Below are 13,341 nucleotides of genomic sequence, written 5' to 3'. Positions count from 1 at the left end.
CCTGGAAAGGTCTCCCAAAGTACAGCTCACCCATTATTATGGCCATAGCCGAAAGAAAATTGCATTTCCCCTTGACTTTCCTCTTTTTCCTGGTGGGAGCAAGGTTGGAGACATCCCCACCATGGGAACATCCACACTTTGGGATTCTCTAGACTGGTGATGGATTCAGCTCCCCTGCAAGTGGCGTGGAGGATGAAGCGGCGTACAATGAGCTTTTCCTTCCTTGCCCCAGCACGGAGAGCAGTTATCCAGGGATGTGGTACCATCTGAGCATCTCACACACATGGGTGAGTGGATTTATCCTCTCTCAGGCAGGGAAAACATTATTACGGCCACAAGGAAATGAACCGCAGAGAGATTAAATAACTTGCCCAACATTAAAGATTAAGTTGCTGGCAGAACCATGCAGTTAAAAACAATTTTCTTGGTCTCGGTTTAGAGCCTTCCCCCTAAACCCATCCTTTTTCCTCCAGCGTTCATTAAGAGGGAACATGCCACCTTCAGTCAGGCTGGCTTCCACCAGGGTTACTCCAGAAAGCTGGAGGATACATGCATGTTTATTCCTTGCTTTGATAAGAAGTGATCAGGAAGAGAAAATCAGAAATAAAAATTCCTGATTATTTCTTACACAAATTTGGGATACAAGGTGGGAAAATTAGTATCTTTGGGAGACAAGAGATAATTCCTTCTTAATGCACCCCTGAAGACATGGCTTGATAAAAGCACATGAGCTATGTAAAAGCCCATCCTCACTTCTTGTCCCATATACAGCCCTAAAAATAGGAAATACTGCATTTTGCTGGAGTTTCACATAGAAATTAAACTTATACACCAACGGTCTGGGGTACAAACACATTTAGCTGCTGAATTTGAGATGCCTCTAAAAGTGGTTTAATTAAAAGGTTCAATGTTCAGATGTTTCATTATTATTCATTTTTCTTTTAAAATATAACTTGACTGTCATTAAAGACAGCAATCACAGAACTGACATTAAAAACCCAGCAGCTCCTTGTTTTCAAGATAGGCCAGAGAGGAAAGCTAAAATACCATTTCCACAGCTGGAAGATGTATTTGGTTGTTGCAGCCAAGGATCTTGATGCAAAAATTGTACCCAGGCTGCCAAGAAAATTAGTAGGTTTTGTCCTTAAGATGCAGAGGGAGCCCAGGGCTTACGAGCAGAGGTGTGGACAGGCTGCAAGTGGTTGTAAAACTTCGACTATTAATTTATTCCTAATTCAATAGTATTTCTAAACTTGACACATTAAATAAAGCAGCACTTGCCTGTTTGACCTGAAGCCCCTCCAAAGCGTCACTTCAAACACAGCCATTTTCCAGCCTTGGGTTAAAAAAATGCACTATAAAGTACGTTGGATCACTTGATTTTTAAATTTATTTTCTCCCAGTTCTAACAATTTTGATCCTCAAACTGTAAAAGACCTCTTCAGCAAAATCTGTTCTTAAAACTGTTCCTTTGATTAGTAATTTCTTTACACTGAGCTAATACATAAAGGGTCCAAAGCTCTGGATCAGATCCTCAGCTCCAGGAAACCTGCATAGCTCAGATAAATCAGATAAACACTACAATCAGATAAGGATCCACATATAGAATCACAGAATGGTTTGGGTCGGAACAGACCTTCAAAGATCATCTAGTTCCAACGCCCCTGCCGTGGGCAGGGACACCTTCCACCAGCCCAGGTTGCTCCAAGCCCCATCCAGCCTGGCCTTGAACGCTGCCAGGGATGGGGCAGCCACAACCTCTCTGGGAAACCTGTGCCAGTGCCTCACCACCCTCACAGGGAAGAATTTCTTCCTTTATGTCCAATCTAAATCTACTCTTTTTCAGTTTAAAACCATTGCCCCTTGTCCTGTCACTCCAGGCCTTGGTAAAAAGTCTCAGTCTTTCTTCTAAGCCCTCTTTAAGTACTGAAAGCCTGCAATAAGGTCTCCCCGAAGACTTCTCTTCTCCAGGCTGAGCAACCCCAACTCTCTCAGCCTGTCCTCACAGGAGAGGTGCTCCAGCCCTCTGACCATTTCCATGGCCTCCTCTGGACCTGCTCTAACAGGTCCATGTCTTTCTTGAAGAGGGGACCCCAGTGTTGGATGCAGTACTGCAGGTGGGCTCTCTGGGAGTAGAGGAGGACCATCCCCTCCCTCGACCTGCTGGCCACGCTTCTTGTGATGCAACCCAGGATGCGCTTGGCTTTCTGGGCTGCAAGCACACATCACTGGCTCATGCCCAGTTTTTCACTCACCGGTGTCCCCAGGTCCTTCTCCGCAGGGCTGCTCTCAACCCATCCATCCTCCAAGCTGTGCCGATGCCGGGGATTGCCCTGGCCCAGGTGCAGGACCTTGGTTTTGTTGAACCTCATGAGGTTCACATGGGAGAGCAAGCTTTTCTCTGCTGGACTTGGGGACACTGGCTTTTGCACGCCAGGGTGCACAGAGCAGGGGACGGGAGAAGCAGACACCTCTGGTAACTGGGAGGAGAGCACCTTGCCCTCATTACCCCAACCACTTCTCCCAATTTAAAGGCAAAACAAAGTCATAGGGAGGCAGGGCCTCATTTGTAAGCAATTAATAGACTTGAGTGTGAAACGAGAGACAAAATGACCTGCAACAAAACTTCTCTGCATGCTGGAGGAAGTCATGGTCCTGGGCAAACCCTGCTCTTCTCCCCATCATTGTACCCCCAGCTCGACTTTGCCATGTAGTCTCATTAGCTGTTAAACTAACATTAAGGCTTAATGCAGAGTGGTCTGGGGATCTCTGCTTGGGATCAGCCTCCCTTGCACCTCATATAAAGACACGAAGACCCAAATCAGACCAGCAGACCCCTCCAGCAGCTCAAACACAGCTATCCAACAATGGCCATATCCTTACCCTTATGACCTTTCAGTCTTATTCTCATTTCATCCTCATAACCATTATGTAAGTACTCTCTAACCTAAATATTTTATCCTACCGGGAGGCCTGCAGGGTAGGAAAGCACCTCTATCACAAACGGAGGATCACGGCAGCCTTACAAGCCCATGGGCACAGACTGAAGCTCATCGCTCCCTGCATCATGGGCTCCTTATCCTTTCAACAGTTCACATCTTCAGCACACATCTGGCACACTGTGGCACCAGAATACAAATGATTTCCCTCCGAACATCAACAGTAGTTCAGGAGGTTTCATTTCTCCTTGTGTTGAACCTGAAATGTCCATTTTAGGAACAAACCTAACTAGGACCACGTCATTCCTAATGACAACACCAAACCACATCCCCACTAAAAACATTCCTTTGTTTGCTAGGTATTCACATCCTCTGAAATGCAGCAATTTCATTCTCTGACATAACAACCATGAAGCAAGCAAACAGGTCATAACGCATATTAAAAGGCCCACAAAACCCACAGTTTTGGAGAGCATTTGGGGCTTTTCACTGACCTTCTGGACTTGGTTGTTTCATGGACACCCCTGTGCATATGGACAGGAGCACATCCCACTAGCGAGCATCCCCCAGCTGCAGCCCCTGCAGCTCTTCCCAATCCCTCCAGGATTTTTCCACCCTGGTGAAGCAGCACGCTGTTTAGGATGGAGAGAGGCACCCTTCATCTAGAAATGAAATGCCTTTCATTTATAAATGGGAACCTTGGAGAAGTCAAAAAGCTTCAGGGCACGCACCTTGAGACCATGTTAAAACAAAACCCAGTTGGCAGGAGACCTCTACCAACTGCTGGGACACCCCATACATGGCTGAACAAGCAAGCTGCCCCAAATCCAATCTTTTATTATGTCCTGCTTTACACCTCAACGCTCAAAAAGCTGCTTCAGCTAGACGTGCATCTCCAACCCAGGCGACAAGCCACAGGCGTCCCCCAGCCCCTCTCCCACCCCACGCTGTGCCCTTCGCCCACCTGTGAGACATGGGACTGCGTCTTCTCGCTCTCACCGTCCACCTCCGTTTTATCTGTCAGCAGCCCCTGGACCTGGTACTCCAGGACGTAGCTGTCTATGAAACGTTCCAGCTCCTCGATCTCCTGAGAGCGGCTGCTCCCCGCCTCCGAGGAGGCTGATGCCACCGACGAGTTCTCCATCCCTTCAGGAGAGATGCCAACAATGGAGGGGGCCTGAGAAAGCAGAATAAAAATAGGCAAGAAATGATTTCCCAGTAATTATAAAAAGGTTAAAAAGAAGCAGTAGCCAAAGCCTATCAGTTACCACAGGCAGGATACTTTCACTGTATATCCAATAACATTTATAATAGTCCTAGGTGGTCACACTCAGAGTTTCCAGGCGTGCACAAACAAAAAAAGTTCCATTTCTGTAATATTCCTACATCTAAGGACAACAATGCTTATCCTCCTTCTTAAAAACCAAACTACTGAAAACCTCCAGACACATGCACAGGAGAAAAACAAAATTTAAAAGCTTAATTTAAAAAGCCCACGGCATTAGCTGTGCTAGATAAGGGTAATAAGCTGGGCATGATGGACAGGGGTATGAGGAAGAGGATGATAATTGAAAAGCTTCTCTAAAACGGCGGCAGTAAATGATGCTGAGTCAATGGCGTGACTGTAAATGGTCCAGTGAGGAGGTTTGCACGTGGAGGTGAAACAGAGATCACACCAGAATCTATGTTTAAAACCTCCCCCTCTGCAGGCAACAGCCCTGTAGAAGATATAGATGGTTTATGATGCTCTCTTCCTTCCTATTTCTCCATGGCTGAATGTCAATCACACCTTAAAGTAAAGAAACCATCAGCTCCTGTACCGGGGCCGGACATGTTTGCACACAAATTAAGCTTTGGACCAGTGTCTTGTCGTAAGACTCATATGCCTCCTCCCCTGAAGTTGGGAGGGAAAAGACATGGGAGCTCCCACCACACTGCAGGACACAATGACTTTATCCCTCACCCTCTCCTTCACCAGGAACTAGTATTTACAGTCTGTTTTGAGACAAGTATAAAATTACCAAGCAAATTCAGAGTGAGTCACATGCCATCGGAAGGAGGAAAAAAAAAAAATAAAAAAAAAATCTTTTCCCAGCTGATGTAATTTCCAGCTCCTGAACTAATGCTCATCTGTCACTTCTGAACAATTGTGGCTTCATTTGGAAACTGCCGAGAACGAGCAGTTCTGGCCTAAGGATTTCATCTGCTCAAGGAATTATTCCCAAATGTGCCCGGACTGTCAAAAAGGCTCATTATGTAGATCAATATCACACATTAGCTCCTGAACAAAAATCATGTGGTGTATTAAAAAGGAGAAAGGGAAAAAAAAAAAAAAAAGACAAGAAAAAAAAAAAAAAGGAGCCCAAGAGAGCATGGAGCCCTGGAGGAGGGCAGGCTTCTCCCCTTTTAGCTAATTAGTGCCAATTACCAAATGGAAAGCACCAATTATTAAATAGAAAGTGCTAAAGAAAGAGTTGGGAGAAAGGTGGCTGCAGTGAGTCCTGGAGGGCACGACGGCGTGGGGAGGTGACTGCGTGAGGTAGGGGACAGCTGATACAGGTGGCATCACTTGGGATGGAGCAAGCAGAGTCCAAGGGTATCCTCCATCCCCTGGGGCCACACAACACAAAACCAAAGGTTTTTTGCCTATGTTTATGGGTTGGGTTTTTTTGAAGGTGGCACTGGAGGAAATCAAGCACAGGGTGCTGCCCTGGGGATGCTCCCCCTCAAACACCCATGATAAAGCATAAAGCAGAGCAAGGGTTAAAACATGACGCCACTTTTGGGGTGCTCACGACCATGCCCAACCAGCATTTTGCTGATTAGCAACAGGAGAAATGGTGGACTGAAAGGCAATGGGTTTGTCAGAGGTCCCCAGGTCCAGCAAATGAGCACAAACCATGTATTTGAGGTGATCTCTAGTAGTAAACTCTAAAACCAAGTCATCTTGCAGTACCTTCACCTCTCTTTAAAGGAAACCAGAACTTAGGAGGAAGAGAACTCCCCTATGTTTAAGGGTGATGGGTTACCACATACACCTGAGATAGGATCATCACTGTACACAAAGATCCCTAGAGCAGATGTCCAGGCATAGACAGCGAGTTGGTTGACCTCTAACCCTTCTAATACGATAAAAGACTAACAAGTCACAGTCTATAATCTTCTTTATATGTTTAGTCTGCACCAAGTCGGTGTGAATCAGGTAATGACACAGAGACCGGCCACCTGACATGGACATCCCAGCGTGCCGGGGACACTGCCAATATGCCACCGTCAGCCAACCCAGGGTGTCAATAAAGAGGCTCAACAAGCAGAGGAACTTCTTGACTTTGTGGCATCTCCTGGTACTCCCTGGTAGCAACCAGCTCTGGGTTCTCTGAATTTGGCCTTTGAATTCCCCTTCTGACCACACTCCCTTCCCGTATCGGGGTTCACAGTTAGGACCACACGTGCCTGATGACTACGGCAGCGAGGTAATGTCCGAACTTGATGCTGAGACTACTTTGGGCAAGTGGTTGGACTAGAGACCTCCTGAAGTCTTCTCCAACCTGAGCGGTTTTACAATTCCATGATTTCATTGACTAAGAAAGCTTCCTCTACTCTCTCAGCCTACTTTCCATAGCTCTTTCTGAGCAGTCTCACCCATTTTAGATGAGTCTCTCCCAGTTATCATGCAACTGCCTTCCCCGATTCCACCAGCCTGCCCAGAGATTACCCAATGCTCAGATGGGCCTTGTTTTGGTCACCATCCTCTAGAAGCTTTTTCAAGGCAGGGCTTTTTCAGCTGTTACCCATTGATTTCTGGACTCTACCTAATTCTACCAAGTGTGAGATGCACATGTATAAAACGTGCTTGACAAAACAAACCCAAGATGATCACAGGTTTACAGAGGCCCATTTGCTAGGTCCTGCAAGCTGGTTCCTGGTTCAAGCAGCCTGGCCCTTCAAGAAGGACAGATTTTGGAGCACAAATGGTAGCCCTTCCTCCTTGGCGGGAGGCACCTTGGGAAAGGAAGCATCCACCTAGATATACACCCATTCAAGTCCCCCGCAAAGGTTTAGTCTCCACACTAACGCTAAACCTTCTCTCCCTTTCCCAAACTGACCCTCTCCACCAGGAAGGCACCACAGGCTGGATGGTCTCCTGCTCTTCTTGGTGCCACGTGTCAAGAAACGTCTGTGCCTGGACCAGGTTTCCCATCTCGCCTTGGCTTCAAAACATGTACAAACAAGAGGTTTTCAAAGAAAAACCCAAACCCACACTTGGGCATCAAAGTGGTTGATGACTTCCCAAACCCAGCAAACACATGTTCTTGAGACCTCTTCAGGGAGAGGTGATCCCTTGGATCTCTGTTGGCATAGCACCTACCACCAAGGATTCCCAGACCCCAGGTATATCCCTTAATGATAATTAACAGAGATCAACCTCAAATCTATTTTTTTTTCCTGTTCCTCCCGCCTCCCCCTACTTTATCAAAGGACAAAGACTGTAAGTTTTGGGGGTTTGAAAACTACCTTCCAAACCTATCCTACGAAGCCCATGCCGTGCTCATTACTATGATCATAAAACAAGGAATCATCAGCAGAAAAAGTCAATAGATGTGCAAACTGCTTATTATAACTTAGTAATTATCAGCATTACTGTAATGTATAATTATTATTAATAACTGTTATTTTAAAGAGGGATCTAAATGGGGCTCTTGCTCTAGCAAGATTATACAGTTTATGGCAATTATACAGTTTTACTCTTAATCAGCAAACGAACTCAATAAGAACAAGCATTTTTTATGACTTTTGTACATTCATTCCCCTTCTTCCCAAGGTGCTCCAGGCTTGTTGAACTTGTGGAACCAAGTGGTGAGTCTGATAGGCGAAGAGCAGCAATGGGGAAGGAACCCATTTTGGGCAAGATGGGTGGAAGGCAACAGCACAGGGGAACTTGCAAGAAAAATGATGTAAGAAAAGGTCAGTCCATGATGAGAAGAAGAGAGACATGCAGGGACAGCAATGCATTTCCATCAGCTCACTGCAGTCTGGGTGAGAGGACCCCATACGTACATCCTTCCCCAAGGAAGATGCTCCAGCCATCCTCTCTTTGGCACACCAAGACAAAGCTTCTCCAAAACCTGGACTGCGGCAGCCCGGCAGTGCCAAGGCAGCACCACAGGGCAGCCTGGCACAACTTTTCCCCTGGGGTGGGACCCACCTGTGCCCCAGCCATCCCAAGCGAGCAGGGACTCCAGCCCCATACAAACATCATTCCCTGAAGTAAGGCGCAGGGGCTTTTGGTCCAAAACATGCTGACATGGCAACCTTGTCAGTAAGGCTGCTGCCCGTGAAGAAATCTTCCTAAAGCACTTCTTGCTTCAGTTCAGCAAGACAAGCCAACAACCGCACACCTCGCTCCTACCCGAAGTCCAACCTGGTCGAGCATCAGCAAAGGAAACAAAATAAAGAGGTTGCTTTTGCCATTTTTTTTGCTTCCACCAGATGGATGCTGAAAGCCTAAAACGCTTTCTCACACACGACAAGTTTCTTTGAAGGTTGTGGCCTTCAAATGCAAGAGAACCAGGAGCACCACGCTATCACATGCACCCAAATAGTGAAAGTTGGAAGTGGATTTACCCAACAACTACACTGCCAGAGTTAATACTCAACACTAACACCTGGGTAAGGTGATTGGAAAAGATCTCTAAAATACACAGTTCAGGCAGAACTGCTTAACGCAGTGCTTAACATCAGGCTTCTCCAGATTTAGTCACCTGTATCAAAATTCAGTTATCAAAAGGTCTAATGACCACCAACTCCCAATAAATTGCAAGCATCCAGCCCACCTTTCCAACCACCTGGCCTCAGCTGTTTAGATATGGTTTTAAATGACTCACTTAAGGCATCCGAGTTGGAAAACCCATGTCTCTTCCTTACTTATCCTGCAATTAAATGCTGAAGTGGTTCTCATGCTAATCCTCCGCTCCTCTGCGATTCCAGCATAGGGCAGGAGAAACACAGATGCCATCGCAGGCCAGCTGCTGGAGAAGCCGGCCATGACAGACTCCAGAGCTACCCCGATAGATCACTGAAAGCCTTTTTCTTGCCATATGGGATTTATCATCCCAGTTTTTTCTAGGAACAAGAGATCCTTCCTATAAAAGGCAGTTATGGTGCAAATTCTTCATGTATTGACGCAGCCACCTCCTTCCAGAGTCTTCTGTGGTAGGACATCCAGTATCCCTCTTGTGTTCGCTCTCCCAGAAGAGTTTACAACAAATAAATTTTAAATACTGCTGTGATCCAGCAAGTCCCTTCTGCTCTGAGACACAAACCAAGAAGCACCCCAGCAGCACACAGATTTATTTATCTCTGCATGGGATGATGGTAAAACCAAACTGAAGAGACTCCCAGCAAGACCCAGGGAGAGGCTCCAGCCCAGCCCCAGCCCGCATGTCCTGCCCCACGAGCAGGATGACACCCTCTTCTGCTCAGTGCCTCTCTGGGGCTACGCAGAGAGAAACGGAACACGGCCAAGCCCTCCACCATCATCTCCCTCACACTGCCTGCCCGTTGTCTTCTCCAAGCCAGGCTTTCCAAAGCCTGCACAGGGAAGGAGGTCCCTTCAGCCCCAGACCTGGGAGGTGAGGGATGCTTTAACCACACAAACCAGGGCACAGCAGCTGGTGCAGGACACCTCTCCTATTTCTTATCTGCTCCTTATCAGCACCTTCAGGTCAGGTGAAGCCTTCTGCATGCTTTGACTCAGCAAATGACCGTCCACCAGCTAACACTCTGGCAGCAGTACAGGCAGAAGGACATTTGACCGTCTGCATTTGGCGTTTGAACTCCTGCCTATCAGCACAGCCACAGCCGGCAGGCAGCCGGCTCACTTCCCAGCATCTCCTTTTAATGAGCTCCTTCAGCAGCAATATTTCCTCTCTCCTAATCCAGCCCATTTCCAACAACAAGTAATTAGCAATGTGTCTTTCGAAAGCGGTGAGAACATCTCGGTGAATGAAACGAGCAGTTTATCTTTATTGCTTTGTACCCAGCAAACTGCAGGAACAGTTACTATGGAAAATGAAGGGAATCGAGATGAACCATGACTCCCCGCATCGAGATATTGCCGCATCTCCACAAGCACGTATGAAGCATCGCGTGTCTGGTTTGGATTTGCTGCTCCAAAGCAGTATCTTTCCAGATGCCAAAACATCAGGCACAGCAATGTAAGTTATTATATCCTGGATCTGACCCTTTTCTAATTAAAATGTAAACACCTTTGAAAACCACATCGAGCAACTGCTGCTGGAGCTAGCCTTGGGCTTTTCAGATAGGGATGCATCCATGGCTGGCTGAGCATTTCATATATTTCATTATCCCTCCAGTCTCAGGTCTGGTTTCTGGTAGCTGGTGATGCAGAAAAGGCCAAGTGACAGGACAGGAGCCCAACAGCTGCCACATGGCAGTGCCATCCATGAGCCTGGCATGCAACAGAGCAGGCAAACGTCATAGTGCATCAAAACAGAGCCATTAAAATAAACACAGAAATAAATGGGTGGGGAAAAAAAAAAAAAGGAGAGAGACAGGAGACAACAAAGCGCAAAACGTCACAGAATCCAACCCAAAACAGCCACCTTGACACAGCGATCCAGCAGGGAAGGGAGAGGAATAACCAGAAAGCCAGAAATCCCTTCTTCTCATCCAGACAATAATTTATTATGTAGTTTGCTTCGCTGCAATAAGGAATTTTTTGTGGTTAGGAGATGGATTTGCTTTTTTCTTTTTAAACAAAACCAAAGCCTCATCACCTTTAGAAACACAAAGTCTTTTAGTATTTCAAATCTGTGCACGAGGTTGGAGTAGTTTTCCACCAGATGGGCTTCCTTGCCCAGGAGGAAGATGCTACCTTTGGCTTGTGACGGATGTTGCCAAGAAAAAGAAAGGAAGAACCAGTATACAACTAAGAAAACCACTGTCTGAACTTCAGGAGGTGAATGGAGGTGCGTTTATGGATGATCTGATGGATGCTGGTCCCACCCCGTGGTGGGATTCTCCACTACATGGGATGCCAGGGCAAGGAGTCTGCTGGAGCATCACTGGCTGCAGCACAACAGCAAGGCACACTCCCTGTCCCCTGATTTTTATACAAATTCAATACATGGAAATACATCAGCATTTCTAGAAATAAAACCTGAAACAGGTCATAACAAACCTCTAACCACCAACCCCTGAATCAAGAACAGCCTGTGTTTTATAACCTATTTCTACATCAGCTGAGACTACAAACTGTGACTTAAGTCAGACACAATCCATTTTCACATTCCCCTGCTTCTACTAAAAGCTAATGGAACAAGAGCCGACATTACATCTTATCCTTGTTATTTTTCACCTTTACAAAGGAAACATTACCAAATAAAAATATTTGAAGAAATAGCAAAAAAAAAATGCAGATTTCACACATGCTGCACGATCTCCTCTTTGGAGCTGCACTGTTTCTCCTCGGAGAGCACACAGCATTGCACCGGCAGGCTGGATAGGACATGACGGCTGCAGGAATTATGCTAGAAGACACGAACAAAGGATGTTCTCCTGCCAGAAGAGCTTGCACATGTACACCGTGCACACGCACGCACCCCCCTCTACGATGCACACTGCAGGTAGCAATCCTCAGGCAACCAACGCGTGTATTTTGCCCAGCTCCTCTGCAATCCCAAGGGTTGAGCCCTGATCCCATAGAAGCAGCAGCCAGGGTGCAAAACTCCCTGTGCAGGCAGCGCTCTGCAGGCAGCACTCTGCAGGCAGAGAGCACAGCCCACGTCCTAAATAAAAGCATTATAATAACGAGCTGATCCATACACTTTGCAATCGCACGTTTCGACCGCGTGCTCGCGTACCGGCGCCGGCCACCACGTACTGTCTTTTGCAAATAACTGAAGGGAAACCATTATCAGAAAGTAAATCTTTTCTTTCCAGGCACCCAGGCAATATAATGGGCACTTGGGCTGTGAAAAGCCCTGTAATCCTAAAAGACACATCCAACTCTAAGTTGAGATATCAACCTGCTGAAGTAATCCATCCCACGGGCTGCTGCCGGTGGGGAGGGATGGGGTGGGAGCGGCATCCCCCGGTCAACAGCAGGGCAGGCGTGGAGGGTGCTTAATCCTTATTAAACCATGCCCATAGTTTGCTGGCAAAGAGCATTTTTGCGCCCGTACGCCAGCTTTTAGCAGCATTCAGAGGACATAGCTCGGCTGCCAGCCAAAGTGCTGGAGCTACCGCTCCGGATGGATGGAGGGGATTTTATGCTAGGAGGAGCCAGCTGGTCCTCTCCTCCCAGGAGTCATAGAATCATAGAATGGTTTGGGTTGGAACAGAACTTTAAAGGTCATCTCGTCCAGCCCCCCTGCCATGAGCAGGGACATCTTCCACTAGATCAGGTTGCTCAGAGCCCCGTCCAACCTGACCTGGAATGTTCCCAGGGATGGGGCATCCACCACCTCTCTGGGCAACCTCCTCCAGTGCCTCACCACCCTCATCATAAAACATTTCTTCCTTCTATCTAGTCTGAATCTCCCCTCTTTTAGTTTAAAACCATTTCCCCTTGTCCTCTTGCTACAGGCTCTACTAAAAACTCTGTCCCCACCTTTCTTCCAAGCCCCCTTTAAGTATTGGAAGGCCACAATAAGGTCTCCCCAGAGCCTTCTCTCCTCCAGGCTGAACAACCCCAACTCTCTCAGCCTGTCCCACAGGAGAGGTGCTCCAGCCCCCTGATCATCTTTGTGTCCCTCCTCTGACTCACTCCAACAGGTCCATGTCCTTCTCATGTTGAGGACCCCAGAGCTGGACACAGAAATGCAGGTGGAGTCTCACCAGAGCAGAGTAGAGGGACAGAAGCCCCTCCCTCAACCTGGTGGTCACGCTTCTTGTGATACAGCCCAGGACACGGTTGGCTTTCTGGGCTGCAAGAACACATCACTGGCTCATGTCCAGCTTTTCATCCACCAGTATCCCCAGTCCTTCTCACCAGGGCTGCTTTCAATCCCTTCGTCCCCCAGCCTGTATTGATACCGGGGGTTGCCCCAACCCAGATGCACAACCTTGCATTTGGCCTTGTTGAACCTCATGAGCCTCACATCCCCATGGAACGTCACCTCCATCCCCACTGATTGCTTCCCCTCATCACAGCCGCCTTCTTTTTTGGAAATGAAGCTCTCCAGTGCGACAAGGCTGGGAGTAGGAGAGTCTCAGGTGCCCCCCATATTCAAGGTCTTTGAAAGATGAAATGAGAATGAAGCAGCAAGATGCTTTTTGTAGCATCAGCCACCTTCTACACCGTCAGCAATGGAGAAAAGCAAGTCATCCCCGGGTTCCTGCTGCTCCAACCAAGGGGAACAATCCTTCCCGGCCTTGG

The 13,341-nt window shown here is 47.4% G+C and overlaps 1 protein-coding gene across 4 annotated transcripts in view; it reads right to left on the bottom strand.

Annotated features, from left to right (window-relative positions):
* The window catches only part of CTIF (cap binding complex dependent translation initiation factor), a 141,604-nt gene that overhangs the window by 109,340 nt on the left and 18,923 nt on the right, over window positions 1-13,341 (bottom strand). For all 4 annotated transcript variants that reach the window (XM_049794680.1, XM_049794681.1, XM_049794682.1 and 1 more), the window contains exon 2: window positions 3,904-4,116. In XM_049794680.1, coding sequence (XP_049650637.1) covers window positions 3,904-4,083 — 180 coding nt within the window. In that variant the 5' untranslated portion in view covers window positions 4,084-4,116. The remainder of the gene's footprint in view (window positions 1-3,903; window positions 4,117-13,341) is intronic.

The sequence above is a fragment of the Accipiter gentilis genome, chromosome Z, assembly GCF_929443795.1.
Source record: "Accipiter gentilis chromosome Z, bAccGen1.1, whole genome shotgun sequence".
NCBI lineage: Eukaryota > Metazoa > Chordata > Aves > Accipitriformes > Accipitridae > Astur > Astur gentilis.
The sequence above is the reverse complement of the archived record's forward strand: the minus strand, read 5'-3'. Positions and strand labels throughout refer to the sequence as shown.